The 15,788-nt window shown below is 39.4% G+C and overlaps 1 protein-coding gene across 7 annotated transcripts in view; it reads right to left on the minus strand.

Annotated features, from left to right (window-relative positions):
* Positions 1-15,788, minus strand: part of NAV1 (neuron navigator 1) — a 297,342-nt gene that overhangs the window by 129,553 nt on the left and 152,001 nt on the right. For all 7 annotated transcript variants that reach the window (XR_015798556.1, XM_088154273.1, XM_088154270.1 and 4 more), the window contains one exon: positions 7,721-7,823. Coding sequence is in view for 6 of the 7 variants with exons in the window: in XM_088154273.1 (XP_088010399.1) it covers positions 7,721-7,823 (103 nt within the window). In the remaining variant the exon portion in view is untranslated. The remainder of the gene's footprint in view (positions 1-7,720; positions 7,824-15,788) is intronic.

The raw sequence follows: 15,788 nt of genomic DNA on the forward strand, positions 1-15,788 counted from the left end.
ATCTTAGAGGGATTATAAATTGCAGTTTGGGGCTTTTCCATAAGGCTGTTTTTACTTCCCTCATGCTCTTAATATCCAATCTAGAGTTCTGGAGAACTCAGAAGCTTCCTTGCCACTTTATGAAATCTGAGTATCATTGTAGCCGGAAGTTTTTAAACACTTCCAGCTTTAAGGAGAGCCTCCTGCTGGCAAAAATTCACACCACTTAGAATATCCATTGCATATTCCATGTCAATGATTTCCATTCTGAAACACTGCCTTTAGCTCAGTCTCATGGCCAGGGAGCAAAGTCAACACACTCCAGATTCTCAGTAGGAGGATCCCTTTATTTTCCATATGTTTAGATAGAGTGACTGACTTTAGTAGGGCAGCACCTAAAGGACATCATAAGCTTCGCAGCATTAAATTGTGTATTAAATTGGCTCTGGTATCTGGTTATCTACTTGCCTTCAAATGGCAGAAGCTTTGTGGAACAATTTTTAATAGCATGAAAATAAAACTAACATATCTAGATTTCACACATAACATGTTTTAAGCAGCAAAGTGTAACCCTTTAAAAAAAGGGGGGAAGATAGAACATTCATCACCGTTCTCAAAATCTATTCATGTGTTCCTTCAATGACTGAAAGTTACTTTAGCACAAACTAATAACAATTATTATATGAGGGGTGGAGGGGAATAATTAGGCTATTTTATACCAGTGTTATTTGGGACACAAGAAGCTGTCCTGAAGCTTTCTGACAGGAGTGGACAAGACTTAATATTGTCTGGGGAGTGAAGTATCACAGTTAGTGAGCACTAATGCAAAGCAGGGAGGATTCTACCACGTTGACAGGGTCTGGAATTTCACTTTTTCCTAGGTGTTAAAGGGAGCTTGGGATGTTTTCCTGATTTATAAATCCCTGTTAAACGTATTTAGGGTGTAGATTACAACTTTCAGCAGCACTGAACAGAAGGCACTAAAGGCATTAAAGAGCAGCTCTGAGAACCACAAGTTAACCACATCTGTTATACCATTTTAGATAGGAGTGCTAGCAAACTTTTTACCTGCAGGGAATATTTTACATAAGGGCACATTCAAAATGTGATTCACTTCCATGCAGTCTGAAGTGTGTACAATCAGGGAGCAACTTATTGTCTAATGTGGATGAATGTCTAGGTTCCATTCAAGATTCAATTATTTTTCTTTAATGACTTCATTTTGCAAGCACATCAAAACTCAAAATAAAGGGCAGGTCAAAATTTGAATAATGTGGGTGTTATCTTACTAAATATAATCCCTGTTCTTTAGGTCCCACTGATCTTTGCCCACTTTTGGCATCTCAAGTAAGTAATGTAAATGAGCAAGCTAACTACTGTTCACTCAAACAGCATCTCCAACCTAATAGTATCTCCAGCCTTCCAGGCAGAAAAGGCTACTGCATCTCTTCCCTACTTATTAAACCTATTTTTGGGAAGACGGTATACTTGTGTACTTCAGGGCAATGTGCATATGATTGAAACACTCTTCAAATAAACAAAATCCCTATACAAAGAAAATGAGTTTATCAAGGAGAAGGCTTTAGGATATTCCCCTCTGATACACAGCTTTTTTTCATGGACGCATACTGGTGCAGGCAGAGGAGAAACAAAGTTCAAAGAGAGTTTTGACCATAGTGCTGTTGTGTCTGTGCAAGATTAGTCAGGATTTTTTTTTTAAGAAAATGTAACTCTTCTACAAACTGTTGGGTTGATCCACATTTAGAGAACTCCTGGCATAGCAGACAAGAAAGACCCCAATGAGACCCAGGTGTTGAACAGTAGTCCACCTACATACCCACCACCCAGATATACAGTATGTCATAGTGTATGTTATTGAAATCTGCCAATAGATATAGGAGAACAAACACAGTTGCATTCTATAACATCTCTTTTATGGAACAAGTCGTCCTCCCAAAGCAGCCTCATCTTAGATAAAACCTCAACTGGAATAGGTCCACATAATCATTTTATCATGATGCATTCAGAGCTGAAAGGCCACAATTGTCTTTATAAATTATCCAAGAAACTGGCATATATTTGCAGAGATCTTCCAAGTCAAGGGCTTTTCCAGTAAAGATCTTATAATTGCCTTCTTTATATAGCTGGGAATACTTCCAGCATTTATCACCTCTCTCAGCCATGGGCCAATTTTTCAAGAGCGTGAGATTTTTCTTCTTGGAAAACTGCTGGATCATTGTTTGGTCAAGACAGCTATACAGTGATCCAATGACAACAAGCCAAGAGTGTTGGGACGAGTGCCATTTCATTCTTCTTTGACAGGTATAGAAAGAACTTGGGCATAGGAGAGATGCTCCATCCCCAACCTACAGATGGTCATCAGAAAGCCTATACAAATCCCCATATCTGCAGCCTTATGGCTCAGTGCTATTCATTTGTTTGTTTGTTTCAAAATGTATATATGGCAATATGCAATAAAACAGAAACCACAATAGCTAAAAGCTCTAACCAACAATAACCCAACAATACATTCATTGGAACCAACCATCATCTATACCTCTCTTATTCAGGAAAAGCTTTGAGAATTCCAGTGCAAGAGGAGGAAAACTAGCAAAGGAACTTCAACATGCATGAGGTCTAGTGCTAACTAGCTGACATTTCTTTTATTATTCAGTATATGAGCATTTCTAAATGAATATTTTTGACTGATTTACACATTATCCTTGGAGAAAGGTCCACTGTACTCAGTTCCATTTATTTTTTGTGACTAATTGAATTTCAAAGTGCTATTTCTTAATGTGTCCAAAGAGAGAAGATTCAACTGAAACTCTTACATGATTGTTTATGGGTGTAGCACACTAATTTTAGATCTAACAACTCTGATACCTAAAGTGAGAGGAGAAAAGAAAGCAATAGGCACCACTATTGATTGACTTATCATCTGAAGACTAGTTGACACAGAGAACAAATACAGAGAGACTGCTACATGATTACAGCCAAATGAGTTTAGAACAATGAAGACCATGGTGAAAGGAATGTAAGTTATAATTTGAATCTGAGGCAATGTATTTGACCACTCTGCGTTCCACTGTATGTCCTTTAATCATTGGATTTCCTGGCTATAACATTGGACTTAGATTGACTATGATTATTTTAACCTTTCCTTCAGAAACAACAAAAAGAAAAGCATTGTGGACTTTAAAGATTAACTCATTTGTGATGACATGCAGTTTTGTGGACTGCAAGTCATTTCATCAAAGGTATCACATGCTTCTCAAGTCACAGGCTTATGCACACATAGTGCTGGCTATACATATCTTTTTATTCTATGATGAATATATACAATATGTCTTTAAAAATGTTTTTTTTTCACAGATAGTGTCCATCCTTGCCTTGCGTCTGAAAAAGGGATTGCAGTTTATGAGTGCTAATGTTTTTAAGCTAAAAAGTGTCACAAGACTCTTCTTGATTCAACTTCAACAGATTAAAATAGTTACTCTTTAGAACCTGCTTCTCCAAGTTCTTGCATACATCACAAGCAATGAATGGATGAATGATTGGCTTCCTGACGGGCACAAGCGTAAGTGCAGCTGTTCAACATCCTTAAAGAAACTGATTGCTTTGAGTCTATCTGGCAGTAAGAGCACATGTAGCCAGTGAGACGCACAGACATTCTGTTGTATGATGAGTTGGCATCCTCCCATCTCTCAAGATCCATATGCTTCTCACCTTGCTTTTCCTCTTGGCTAGCCCAGCTCTCTCAAAACTAGCCTTCTGTAGAAGTAAAAAAATGCCTTGGATTTCTTCCATGAAGCAACCTCCCTTGATCCAACCTCGTCACATTTAACTAAACAAATCAGCTGGAAGCAGCCCAGCAGTCCTGCCTTGCTGGATCCCATGCTGCAATGACTCATCTGGGTGGGGTTCATCTGGCAGCTCCCACCCTACATGGAGTGAGGCAGTCAGTGTGAGACTTTTGTTCTGCATCATGAGCCAGAATCCCTTTTTGTGGTGTGGGGTAGAAAAGCAGGACAGAAGCTAAGAAACCAACTAAGCAACACGGAGGGAGCACTGCATTTAGAGAAGCAATCAGTCATTACTTGAAGTTCACTCAGTATATATAAACAATCCATGATCTGCATTAATCTCTGGAATTGTGTGCAAAATATTTCCAAATGACTCCAGGAGGGTTTTAGTAATTTCAAACTCAAACTGGTGCTAACAAGATACAAACAGGGTGACTCTCCTTGAGAAAAAAGCTAAATTTGCACTGTCAGAAACTAAAGCTTTATGGCTAAGCATCTCTTTCTGTGCTTATGTTATTATTAAAGTTACTATCCACACCCTGATGCAAGGCTCAGAATGTAATTTAGGATACCAGAGAGTTAAATGATAGGGCTGAAAGCAAAAGTGGGCAGAGGGTGACCATTCCCTAAGATGGTGAGAAATACTCTAATCACAACTTCCATGAGTTCACCTTGCCAGCCAACCCCTTCCCCACCTCCCACCAAATTACATTGACACATAGCTGTGGTTTGCTCACTGGAGGTCCAGAAAGCTGCTGTCACTGCATTAGCTCATTTGGACAGTAGGAAGCCAAGGGAAAGTTTTACTACAGGGAGGCTGCTGCCAAAGCTCAGGTCTGAGGAATGGGAGTGCTAGGATTCCAGCTCTGTTGAGCTAATTTCACAATTACTGTCCCCCTTAAGACACAGGGATGATTTAAGAAGTAAGATATTAGGATGATTCACACATGATGAAACCAGACATTTTAACTGTGGTTTGTTGACTAAGCCGTAACAGTTTGGTTCACACGTAATGCTAAGTTGTAACCCATGGATTCACACATCATGCTAAATCAAAACAAGCCAAACACAACTTCTGGGGAAGAAATGGCAAACAGAAGACGAGCCAATGACCGCGGCAGAATGAAGAGCCGGTGAATGGACCAGACCAACTCTTTGCGATTCCTCTCTGGAGAAGGATTGGACTGGGATCACCCACAAGTGCCCCTGACAGCTGCTCCTTGCAAGGAGACTGCGAAATAGAGGTCTCCAGTGGGTTTAGAGCACTGGGAGATGAGGGAAGCCATCGTAGCCCAAATCGCAGTTTGGTGCCTTTAGAAAGGACACAGGGTTCACATACTTCCTTTCTTAATCACTTTTGGAAGTAGCTTGTTAACTGCTTTTTGGATATTTAGGAACCTTCATAATGGCAGGTTTTACTACACTGAGTGAGTTTCCTTCAATCCTTAGTGAAAGATGTTTTATACAAGTTTAAGGACTTAAAAAATTCTTTTTTTCCGAGGAGGAATAAAAAGCAAAAAGGTGATTGAAGTGTTGATTTTGGAAAGTTATAAATGGACTAACAGTCCAGATGGATTTGATTTTGAAACTAATGATAAGAATCCTTCCCATGGAAAAATGCTGTTATTTTGAACACACACACACACACACACACAGAGTATATATGGGTGTGTGTATGATAAGGTGGGATTTTGGAGGTTGGATACTAGCAGGAACCAGAAAGAATTAAAGATTACAATTAAAGGAAAAAAGCACTTAAATTTGACTTAAATTTGACAGAATGGAGCAAAATACAAAATAACACTGGACGTATTAAAGGATATTTGTGAACAATGGACCCAGAAGTTAATTTTTACAATGTCAGCCATTATACACAGACTGTGTTTGGAAGATGATATGGAAGAGGAGAAAGCTTTACTGGATAGGACTGAGGCTTATTTGAAAGTAGATCTAAAAATGACAGGCTATGGGAATGATGTGGAAGGAGATGCTGCACTGGATATACAAATGAAGTCTTACCAAACCTGGATAGTTTTCTTCTACTGGATTTACAAAAAAGACTTGTTAAAGTATTGTGAAGAATTTTGTGAGAAGGGACAAAGAAAAAATGAGAAAAAATCAAGTTCTAGGACTTTATTTGAGGGGATTAAGGATCAAGATTGTTAAAAGTAAAGGGAAGGAATATAAAAAGAACAAGATTGTTAAAAATAAAAGGAAGGAATATAAAGTTGGTTTATTTGATCAAGGTTAAAATAGATATGTCGTTATCTCTGGTAACCCTTAATGGGCCTTTGCTGACCAGGACTGAACAATGAGGCTTTAAAGTTTTGTATATAGATAACAGATGAGGCATGGGAAGAAGAGATAATTTGTTTTTTAAAATTTTTTATATATTTTATTTTTTCTTTTTTCTTTTATTTTTTTATTATTGAAAAGGAAAAAAATATAGAAAGTGCTTTATCAAAAAAATGAAATACAACAAAAAAGTTAATATATCATTATAACAGTAAACAATTACAATTCTTTATATATTTATTTAATGCAAATATTCTAGTACGTAAATATCTTTAATACATTTATATGACTATCATGTTCTTTGTTTTTTATTTTTTTAACCTATTGTATTTTGTATAAATGAGTCCCATATTCCATTGTACTTGTCCATACAAAGTCTATGTCTATAGGCAATCCACTCGTAAGTAGCAAGTGAAATCAGGTCATCAATCCATTGAATAAATGGGGCCATATATTTATCTTTCCAATGCCGCAATATCAGTCTTTTGGCCATAGTAAGGGCACAGAGAATCCATTTATGTTGTCCGGTTGTCAAGTTCCATGTACTAGGTATAAAGTTCAAAAGAATATTATCCTCTGAAAATTTTAGCTTTTGTCACATAATCGTATTTATATAGTCCACTACTTTCTCCCCAAACTTGGTAAGTATAGGACATTATAGAAACATTGGTTTTAAAGAAGTATTATCCTTATTACATCTCCAACAAAATGCTGTTTTTGACAATCCTTTTCTATATAAACGTAATAGAGTACAATAAATTCTAAATAACTATTTTTGTTGTATAAGTTGTAATTTGGGGTCCATTGACAGTCTTGCTATAGAAGTTAAAACATTCTCCCATTGTCTAGACAATATAAGAACCTCTAATTCTTTATTCCACACATTTCTTAACATCTGCGTAAGAAGACATAATTTGTTGTGTTTTAAGAGAAGGTGATAAGTTACTAAAATTGTTTATACTGGTTGTGATGAAGAGGGAACACACACCCTTCCTTCCTCCCTCCCTCCCTCCCTCCCTCCCTCCCTTCCTTCCTCATTTTCTATTTGTTCTTTTTATTCTTTAATTTTTTTTAGTTTATTTAGTTCTTATCTTTTTACCTGTAATGTTCAATAAAATTATTATTAAAAAAAAAAAGCAAGCCAAACACATTAGGGTTACAGTTAGGTGTGAAACAGGTTTTCTATACTTAGAAACACTAAACAGTATTCAGTGTTTTTGAGTAAATATGGCTTGACTTTCTGAATCAAAACACAGGCTAATCTCACTGCTGTCAAAATCAAGATACATCCTAATGCCATTAACACAGATCACAGCACGCAGCAAAGAGGATGCCCAAGATTAAAGAACAGAACTGACTAATTTTATAAAATCAGCATCTCATTTTAGCAAAGTCTGCAGAAAAGAACAGTGTACCTGGAAAATAGGACAGCCACCTTTCTAAAGCCAGATTTTCAAAATTCTGATCCTTCAGGATAGAAGTGCTTTTTGCTTTTTATTAGATGAGCTGTGCTGGCTCTTTTGCCCTTTGATTTAATAAAAGGTCCAACAGAAACTGGCCAACTGATCTGTTATAATGCACCAAAATGTCACTTCAGTCCTGTAGCCAAGAGCAGAAGGAACCAAGAGCAGAGATCTCACCTGTGAGTTACTTGAGAGCCCCGTAAACTGGACATGGTCTCTTCAAGGTTCTGCCGCAGATCAAGCACATTCTGTACTGTCCTCTTTCTCTGGGATTCAGGATCTGTTGGGAAAATGGATACTGTGTTCAAGGTTGACATTATGTTGAAGGTACATTATATCACTCAGCGGGTGGATGGCAACTGTAGTTTTTCCACATATCCCATAAGTCTTTACATGGCTTTCATCTCTCCATTCATCTATGACTTATCACCGCTACATCCATACTCATACCCAGCTTTGCACAAATACAGTATTTACCTATCTCACTTGTTCATATTGCCCTTCAGCTAATGGCGTGTATGTGCATGTACCCTTTGACCAAGCCAAGTTGGCTGTAGTGAAAAATTAAAATGGACAAAGGACCACAACGTGAGAGTAATGGAATGGGAATCCTAAACCCTGAAAGCCAGCAAGGAGGAGTGAGTCTGATCTCCATAGGGAGGCCATTCCAAAGTATCAGCACTGCCACGGAAAAACAGTGCCTTCTGTCCTTGACCCCTCTTGGCTCTTGTTGCTCCCTACAAGATCTAGGGTGTCAGGCAGATTCCCTTGGAGCAGGCAGTCCTGCAAGTATCCAGGCACCAAGCCATGAAGGACTTTATAGGTTGACAACAACACCTTAAATTAAACCCCCAAACCAATCAGCAACCAGTGCAGGCCCACAGAGTTGGTGTTATGTGACCCAAATGCCAGAACGTGGGGTAGAGTGATGGCTGGTTGTTGGGGCATCCCAGAGGGATGACAGAGGTGCTGCGGTTTTGCTTTTTGTTTTGTTTTTTATGGTTCTATGGCTTTGTTGTTGTGCTTTAAGATGGGCATCCATACAAATCTTACAAATAAATGTATGTATGTATGCATGCATGCATGTTTGGGCCACAACATAATTAATGGCATAGAAGCATTTATTATGCATAATGGTTTTTGAAACACTTTGATGCAAAGTGTCCTACAGTCTCTATCATTATTCCACACAAGACAGGGAGTCTATAGGACATAACTAAAATTCATGTTCTGAGTCTATGGACAGACAAGGATTTGATCCTGATGTTTGCAAATCCAAGTCTAACTGTCCATTGAAAGTCCATCCAACCAATCATCTCTTGCTTACTAAAAATAGTTTTCCTTGTTTTTCAAGATATATATATAGAGACAGAGACAGACAGACAGACAGACAGAGATCTTTTCTCACTCTCAGTTTATTACACTTTTTAAAATCTTTCTGTTCCACAGGCTTAATCTAGATCAAGCATCCATTAACGCTGTAACTGCATTATATTCTCTTCTATAGTATATGGGGCTTGAAGCATCTGCCTTTGAATTAACATTGCAAACAAATTCAATTCTTAAACAACAAACTTACACACCACTACTGGCCTCCTACTGAGGCAGCAGAAGCAGATCTCCTGTAGACTCTGAATCATCTGCCCTGAGATCCAGCTGATAGAGCTAGAACCACATTCCATAGAAACTACCATAGTTTGTTATCATCTATTGTTACATTGATGTCAACATACCTCCCAAAATGGAATTCCTTGAGAAAATATAATTGAGAAAATCAGGAACATGCTCAAAACTCTTCTGCAAGAGCCAAATTAGATACAGAGGAAGTGGTTCAAATGCAGACATGTCACAATCACATAGAAATCAGATACTCAAGTCTCTTAGCAAAAGGGGCACATGACAAGAAAGTACAGGAATTTCCTTATTTTCTATCATTGTTTCCATTTTGTCACTCACTCCAGAACTGTTTTCACCCAGCTGAACTCCTTTCCAGTAATGAGAGGGGATAGGTTTGTACAACATGCTTAACTAGGGCAATTAAAAACCATGCTTGAATTTGCACAACGTGCTAAGCTTGATTAACTTGAACATTGTTGGTAGTTTAATGTTTTATGTAAACTTGGATCAAATTAGTTGTTTCATACCTTGAAGCATTGTGCAATTTCAGAAAATGGATTAATTCAAAAACACAATGAAGTGTGTGGTATAAATTTGGCTACTGCGGAGTAATATGTTTGGCATTGAGAGAAGATGTCTGAGAGGAGATATGACAGCACTTTTCAAATATCTGAAGGGATGTCACACAGAAAAGCTTAAGGCCTGGTCTCTCTCATTCCAGATTTAAGCTGCAGAGGGGCAAATTCTGACTTAATATTAGAAAAACCTACCCAACAAAAATAGCAATTTGAAAATGGAACCAATTACCCAAATAGATGATGAGCTTGGTTATGTTTAAGTGGAAGCTAGATGGACATCTGTCTGAGATGCACTGATCTGGATATCCACACAGCAGTATTTGGACTCAGTGATGTAATGGGCCCCTTGCAATAGAGATTTCACCCTTGTTCCTTAAATTAGACAATACCTCCTGAGTTATATGTTCTTGCAATAGATTCAGGATTTGATACACAGATGTACCTAGAACATACATGAAAAAATTTCAAGTGGATTGCACATCACAGCAGGCTATGTAACCAACTCAAAATATTCTATGAATCACCCATGAATTAGTTCCCATTCCAGTATGCACCAATGTTGCTGCTTGACATATAGACCACACACATTCAGAGCTAGGCAGACAGGGAAACTGCAGGATACAGTCCAAGTATTTGCCAGCTGTAGTCCTGATGGTCTTTCCTGTCCAAGTGTGATTATGGTAGCAGTACCACACTTCTGCCCAGTGCTATGTGGTAACTATATTAGGTTACAGAATAGCCTGATCCACAGAAAAGCATCTGTAGAATGGATTTAACTATTACTTAGCTAATCCCCCACCCCAGTTTAGCTCTGCATTATCTTCAGTTGGCCTGAGACAACCCTCCTGGCAATCAAATTTGAAACCCAACACTCAGCCTACAGATACCTACTTGCAAACTGTGTGGATGGGGGTAGAATCATATGCCACACTTGAAAGGCTTTTAAAAGCAGTGCTCAGCCTAGTCAGAAAATCTGGAGTAGTAATTGTGGAAGAAAAGAAGTGATAAAGGAGGGAGAGAATATTTAAAAAAAACAAAAGCAAAAACCAGGAGTCATAGCAAGAACTCCTGGAAAGCAGCCAGCTGACTTCAGATGGAATGAATGGCAGCAGCTGATTCTCTCGGCATCAGGTAAACTCCTTTGGGATATGAACTGCTGTTGCTCTAAGGAATTTCAGTCTGACTTGGCATGCAGGAATGTGAAGTTCAGCTGCCCGGCTGTCAAGAGAAGCAGAGCAGAGCACTGTTCCCCATCTATATAGTTATGGAACCAAAGGGTCTAGGAAGAAAGAGGAATTTCTCAATGCCCTGATGAAGGATTAACACCTGGTTATTTAGAGCCAACAGTACAATCCAAATGGATAAATATGAAAAATATTTAAATAAATTAATGTTGGATTGGGGTAAAGAAGGCTTAGATGATAGTTGCTGGAAAACAGTAAAAATGGCTGTTCTGCCCCATAACTAAGCCTACACAGAACCTAGAATATGGATAGGCATCTTTTGACCGAAAATGTATTTAAGCCTCTTGGGTAGTGATGCCTTATCACCAGAGCATCGGTCAAAGAAGGTATACAAAGAATATGATTGAGAGCATGCTAGAAGTAGAAATGCTCTGCTTGAATACACTCCCATCTAGATGGTCATCACTACTACCTATTAGCAATCTCTTTGTTTTACTGTAAAAACTTACTGATGGTAGATTATTTGCTTAGTGTAGTGTTTTTATATACAGCTGGGATTTATTATTTTAAGTATGCAGATCCAGTTGGAAGTGGACTCTAATCCTTTTGGTTTCTAGGTATTATGTGTGTCAACCAAGTTCTCGCCTCAGGTTGCTACACTGCTACTACTAAAACAGTAGTTTTACTGTTGACTGTTGACTTAAATCAACTTCCTCGCTGCTGCAGGTTGTAGGATCTGGGGGAGTTGTAAGGCTAGAATCAAATGCTTCCTTGCTCAAGGGGGGAAAAGCTCTGTAGTTGGGAATCAGGAGCAAATCAAAGCTGTCCAGAAATATTTTTGGCAATGTTACCAGAAAATCTTTAATCAGCTTAGTTTAGCATTTCCATATATTAGCAATAAATTTTACATTTTAGTGGATGAATGATGGGACAGGACAAAACTGGATTTCTGGCTGTGAAATTACAGGTTTTTATTTTGCTTTTCCCCTTCATGGATCACTGCCTTGTCGTGGCGAAGGGGCTTGCATAACTCAGTGAAGCCATGAGCTATACCGTGCAGGGCCACCCAAGATGGACAGGTCATGACAGAGAGTTCTGACAAAATGTGGTCCACTGGAGAAGGAAATGGCAACCCACTCCAGTATCCTTGCCAAGAAAACCCCATGGACAATGTTAAAAGGCTAAAAGATATGATGCCGGAAGATGAGCCCCTCAGGTCGGAAGGTGTCCAATATGCTACTGGGGAAGAGCGGAGGGCATTTCCAAGTAGCTCCAGAAAGAGTGAAGCGGCTGGGCCAAAGCCGAAAGGACGTTCAGCTGTGGATGTATCTGGAAGCGAAAAGAAGGTCCGATGCTGTAAAGAACAATATTGTATAGGTACCTGGAATGTAAGATCTATGAACCAAGGCAAGCTGGATGTGGTCAAACATGAGATGACAAGATTGAACGTCGACATCTTGGGAATCAGCGAACTGAAATGGACGGGAATGGGTGAATTTAATTCGGGTGACCATTATATCTACTACTGTGGGCAAGAAACCCTTAGAAGAAATGGAGTTGCACTCATAGTGAATAAGAGAGTGGGAAAGGCAGTAATGGGGTACAACCTCAAAAACGACAGAATGATCTCAGTGCGTATCCAAGGCAAACCATTCAATATCACAGTCATCCAAGTCTATACCCCAACCACTGATGCTGAAGAAGCTGAAGTTGACCGCTTCTATGAAGACCTACAACACCTTCTAGAACTAGCACCAAAAAAGATGTCCTTTTCATCATAGGGGATTGGAATGCTAAAGTAGGAAGTCAAGGAGTAATCGGAATAACAGGCAAATTTGGCCTTGGAGTACAAAATGAAGCAGGGCAAAGGCTAATAGAGTTCTGTCAAGAGAACAAGCTAGTCATAGCAAACACTCTTTTCCAACAACACAAGAGACGACTCTACACATGGACATCACCAGATGGTCAATACCGAAACCAGATTGATTATATACTTTGCAGCCAAAGATGGAGAAGCTCTATACAGACAGCAAAAACAAGACCAGGAGCTGACTGTGGCTCAGATCATGAGCTTCTTACTGCAAAATTTAGGCTTAAATTGAAGAATGTAGGGAAAACCACTAGACCACTCAGGTATGACTTAGATCATATTCCTTGTGAGTACACAGTGAAGGTGATGAATAGATTTAGAGGATTAGATTTGGTAGACAGAGTGCCTGAAGAACTATGGACGGAGGTCCGTAACATTGTACAGGAGGCAGCAACTAAAACCATCCCAAAGAAAAAGAAATGCAAGAAAGCAAAATGGCTGTCTGATGAGGCTTTACAAATAGCTGTGGAAAGAAGGAATGCGAAAAGCAAGGGTGAAAGGGAAAGATATAAGCAGCTGAATGCAGATTTCCAGAGAATAGCCAGGAGAGATAAGAAGGCCTTCTTAAATGAACAATGCAAAGAAATTGAGGAAAACAATAGAATGGGGAAGACTAGAGATCTCTTCAAGAAAATTGGAGATATGAAAGGAACGTTTAGTGCAAAGATGGGCATGATAAAGGACAAAAAAGGCAGGGACCTAACAGAAGCAGAAGAGATTAAGAAGAGGTGGCAAGAATACACAGAAGAACTATACAAGAAAGATCTTAATGTCCCTGATGTCCACGCTGGTGTGATCACTGACCTTGAGCCAGACATCCTAGAGAGTGAAGTCAAGTGGGCCTTAGGAAGCATTGCTAACAACAAAGCTAGTGGAGATGACAGGATTCCAGCTGAGTTATTTAAAATACTAAAAGATGATGGTGTTAAAGTGCTGCACTCAATATGCCAGCAAGTTTGGAAAACGCAACAGTGGCCACGGGATTGGAAAAGGTCAGTTTACGTTCCAATTCCAAAGAAGGGCAACGCCAAAGAATGCTCAAACTATCGCACAATTGCACTCATTTCACATGCTAGCAAGGTTATGCTCAAAATCCTATAAGCTAGGCTTCAGCAATATATGAACCGAGAACTACCGGATGTACAAGCTGGGTTTCGAAGAGGCAGAGGAACTAGAGATCAAATCGCCAACATTCGCTGGATCATGGAGAAAGCACGAGAGTTCCAGAAAAATATCTACTTCTGCTTCATTGACTATGCAAAAGCCTTTGATTGTGTGGATCACAAAAAACTGTGGCAAATTCTTAAAGAGATGGGAATACCAGACCACCTTACCTGTCTCCTGAGAAATCTGTATGCGGGCCAAGAAGCAACAGTTAGAACCGGTCACGGAACAACCGATTGGTTCAAAATAGGGAAAGGTGTACGACAAGGCTGTATACTGTCACCCTGCTTATTTAACCTATATGCAGAGTACATCATGAGAAATGCCAGGCTGGAAGAATCACAAGCCGGAATGAAGATTGCAGGGAGAATCATCAACAACCTCAGATATGCGGACGATACCACCCTAATGGCAGAAAGTGAAGAAGAACTAAAGAGCCTCTTGATGAGGGTGAAAGAGGAGAGTGCAAAAGCTGGCTTGAAACTCAACATTAAAAAAACTAAGATCATGGCATCTGGACCCATCAATTCCTGGCAAATAGAAGGGGTAGAAATGGAAGCAGTAACAGACTTCATTTATTTGGGCTCCAAGATCACCGCAGACGGAGACTGCAGCCATGAAATTAAAAGACGCTTGCTCCTTGGGAGGAAAGCGATGGCAAGCCTAGATAGCATATTAAAAAGCAGAGACGTCACCTTGCCGACAAAGATCTGCATAGTCAAAGCTATGGTTTTTCCAGTAGTAATGTATGGCTGTGAGAGCTGGACCATAAAAAAGGCCGAGCGCCGAAGAATTGATGCCTTTGAACTGTGGTGCTGGAGAAGACTCTTAAGAGTTCCCTGGACTGCTAGGAGGTCAAACCAGTCAATCTTAAAGGAAATCAACCCTGATTGCTCATTGGAAGGATCGATAATGAAGCTCAAGCTCAGATATTTTGGCCACCTAATGCGAAGAGAGATCTCTTTGGAGAAGACCCTGATGCTGGGAAAGATTGAAGGCAAAAGGAGAAGAGGACGGCAGAGGATGAGATGGTTAGATAGCATCACTGAAGCAATGAGCATGAAACTGAGCAAACTCAGGGAGGCAGTGAAGGACAGGAAGGCCTGGCGCAATATGGTTCATGGGGTCACGAAGAGTCGGACACGACTTAACGACTAAACAACAACAACAAATTTTGCTTTTAGTCTTCATGCACACAATGGCTCATGAATTGGAATTGTGTTTCTTTTCCTGTTACTGTTCATTCACTTAATAGGCTGCAGCTTTGAGATGTCAAAATATCCATCCCTTCCTTAAACCATGCCTGCAGTTCCACAAAATCAATTTCAAATCTTTATTTATTTTAAATAGCAAGCCTATAATGAGATCACTAACGTCATGAGATCTCTGAAGTCTCATGTGAGAACATGGAAACCTTGCACAATCACATTCAAGAACACTATCATATCTGGAGCTTTGCTGGAAGCCCATGCTATTGTGAATTCATCCCCAGAACCAAACTATTATAAAGTTTGCCCCAAATGAATATTTAAAGTAATTTATGCAGGGAGAGCAACAAGGGGAGATGTTAACCTAAAATTAGCCTCTTCCTTTTTTTGTTTTTTGTTTTTTATCCTGCCTTTATTATTTTTATAAATAACTCAAGGCAGCGAACATGCCTAATACTCCTTCCTCCTCCTATTTTCCCCACAACAACCACCCTGTGAAGTGAGTTGGGCTTAGAGAGATTCTGTGGCAACTTATCACCAGTTTTTCTTTCTCTCTTGGTTTATTCATGGCCATTAGGGTGGGTGTTTCTTCAACATGCAGTTGCCACTTTCATTTAAATCCCA

Source organism: Python bivittatus, unplaced genomic scaffold (assembly GCF_059951505.1).
Source record: "Python bivittatus isolate LINGU-HERP-01145 unplaced genomic scaffold, Pbiv_v1 ctg000700_np1212, whole genome shotgun sequence".
NCBI classification, from domain to species: Eukaryota; Metazoa; Chordata; class Lepidosauria; order Squamata; family Pythonidae; genus Python; species Python bivittatus.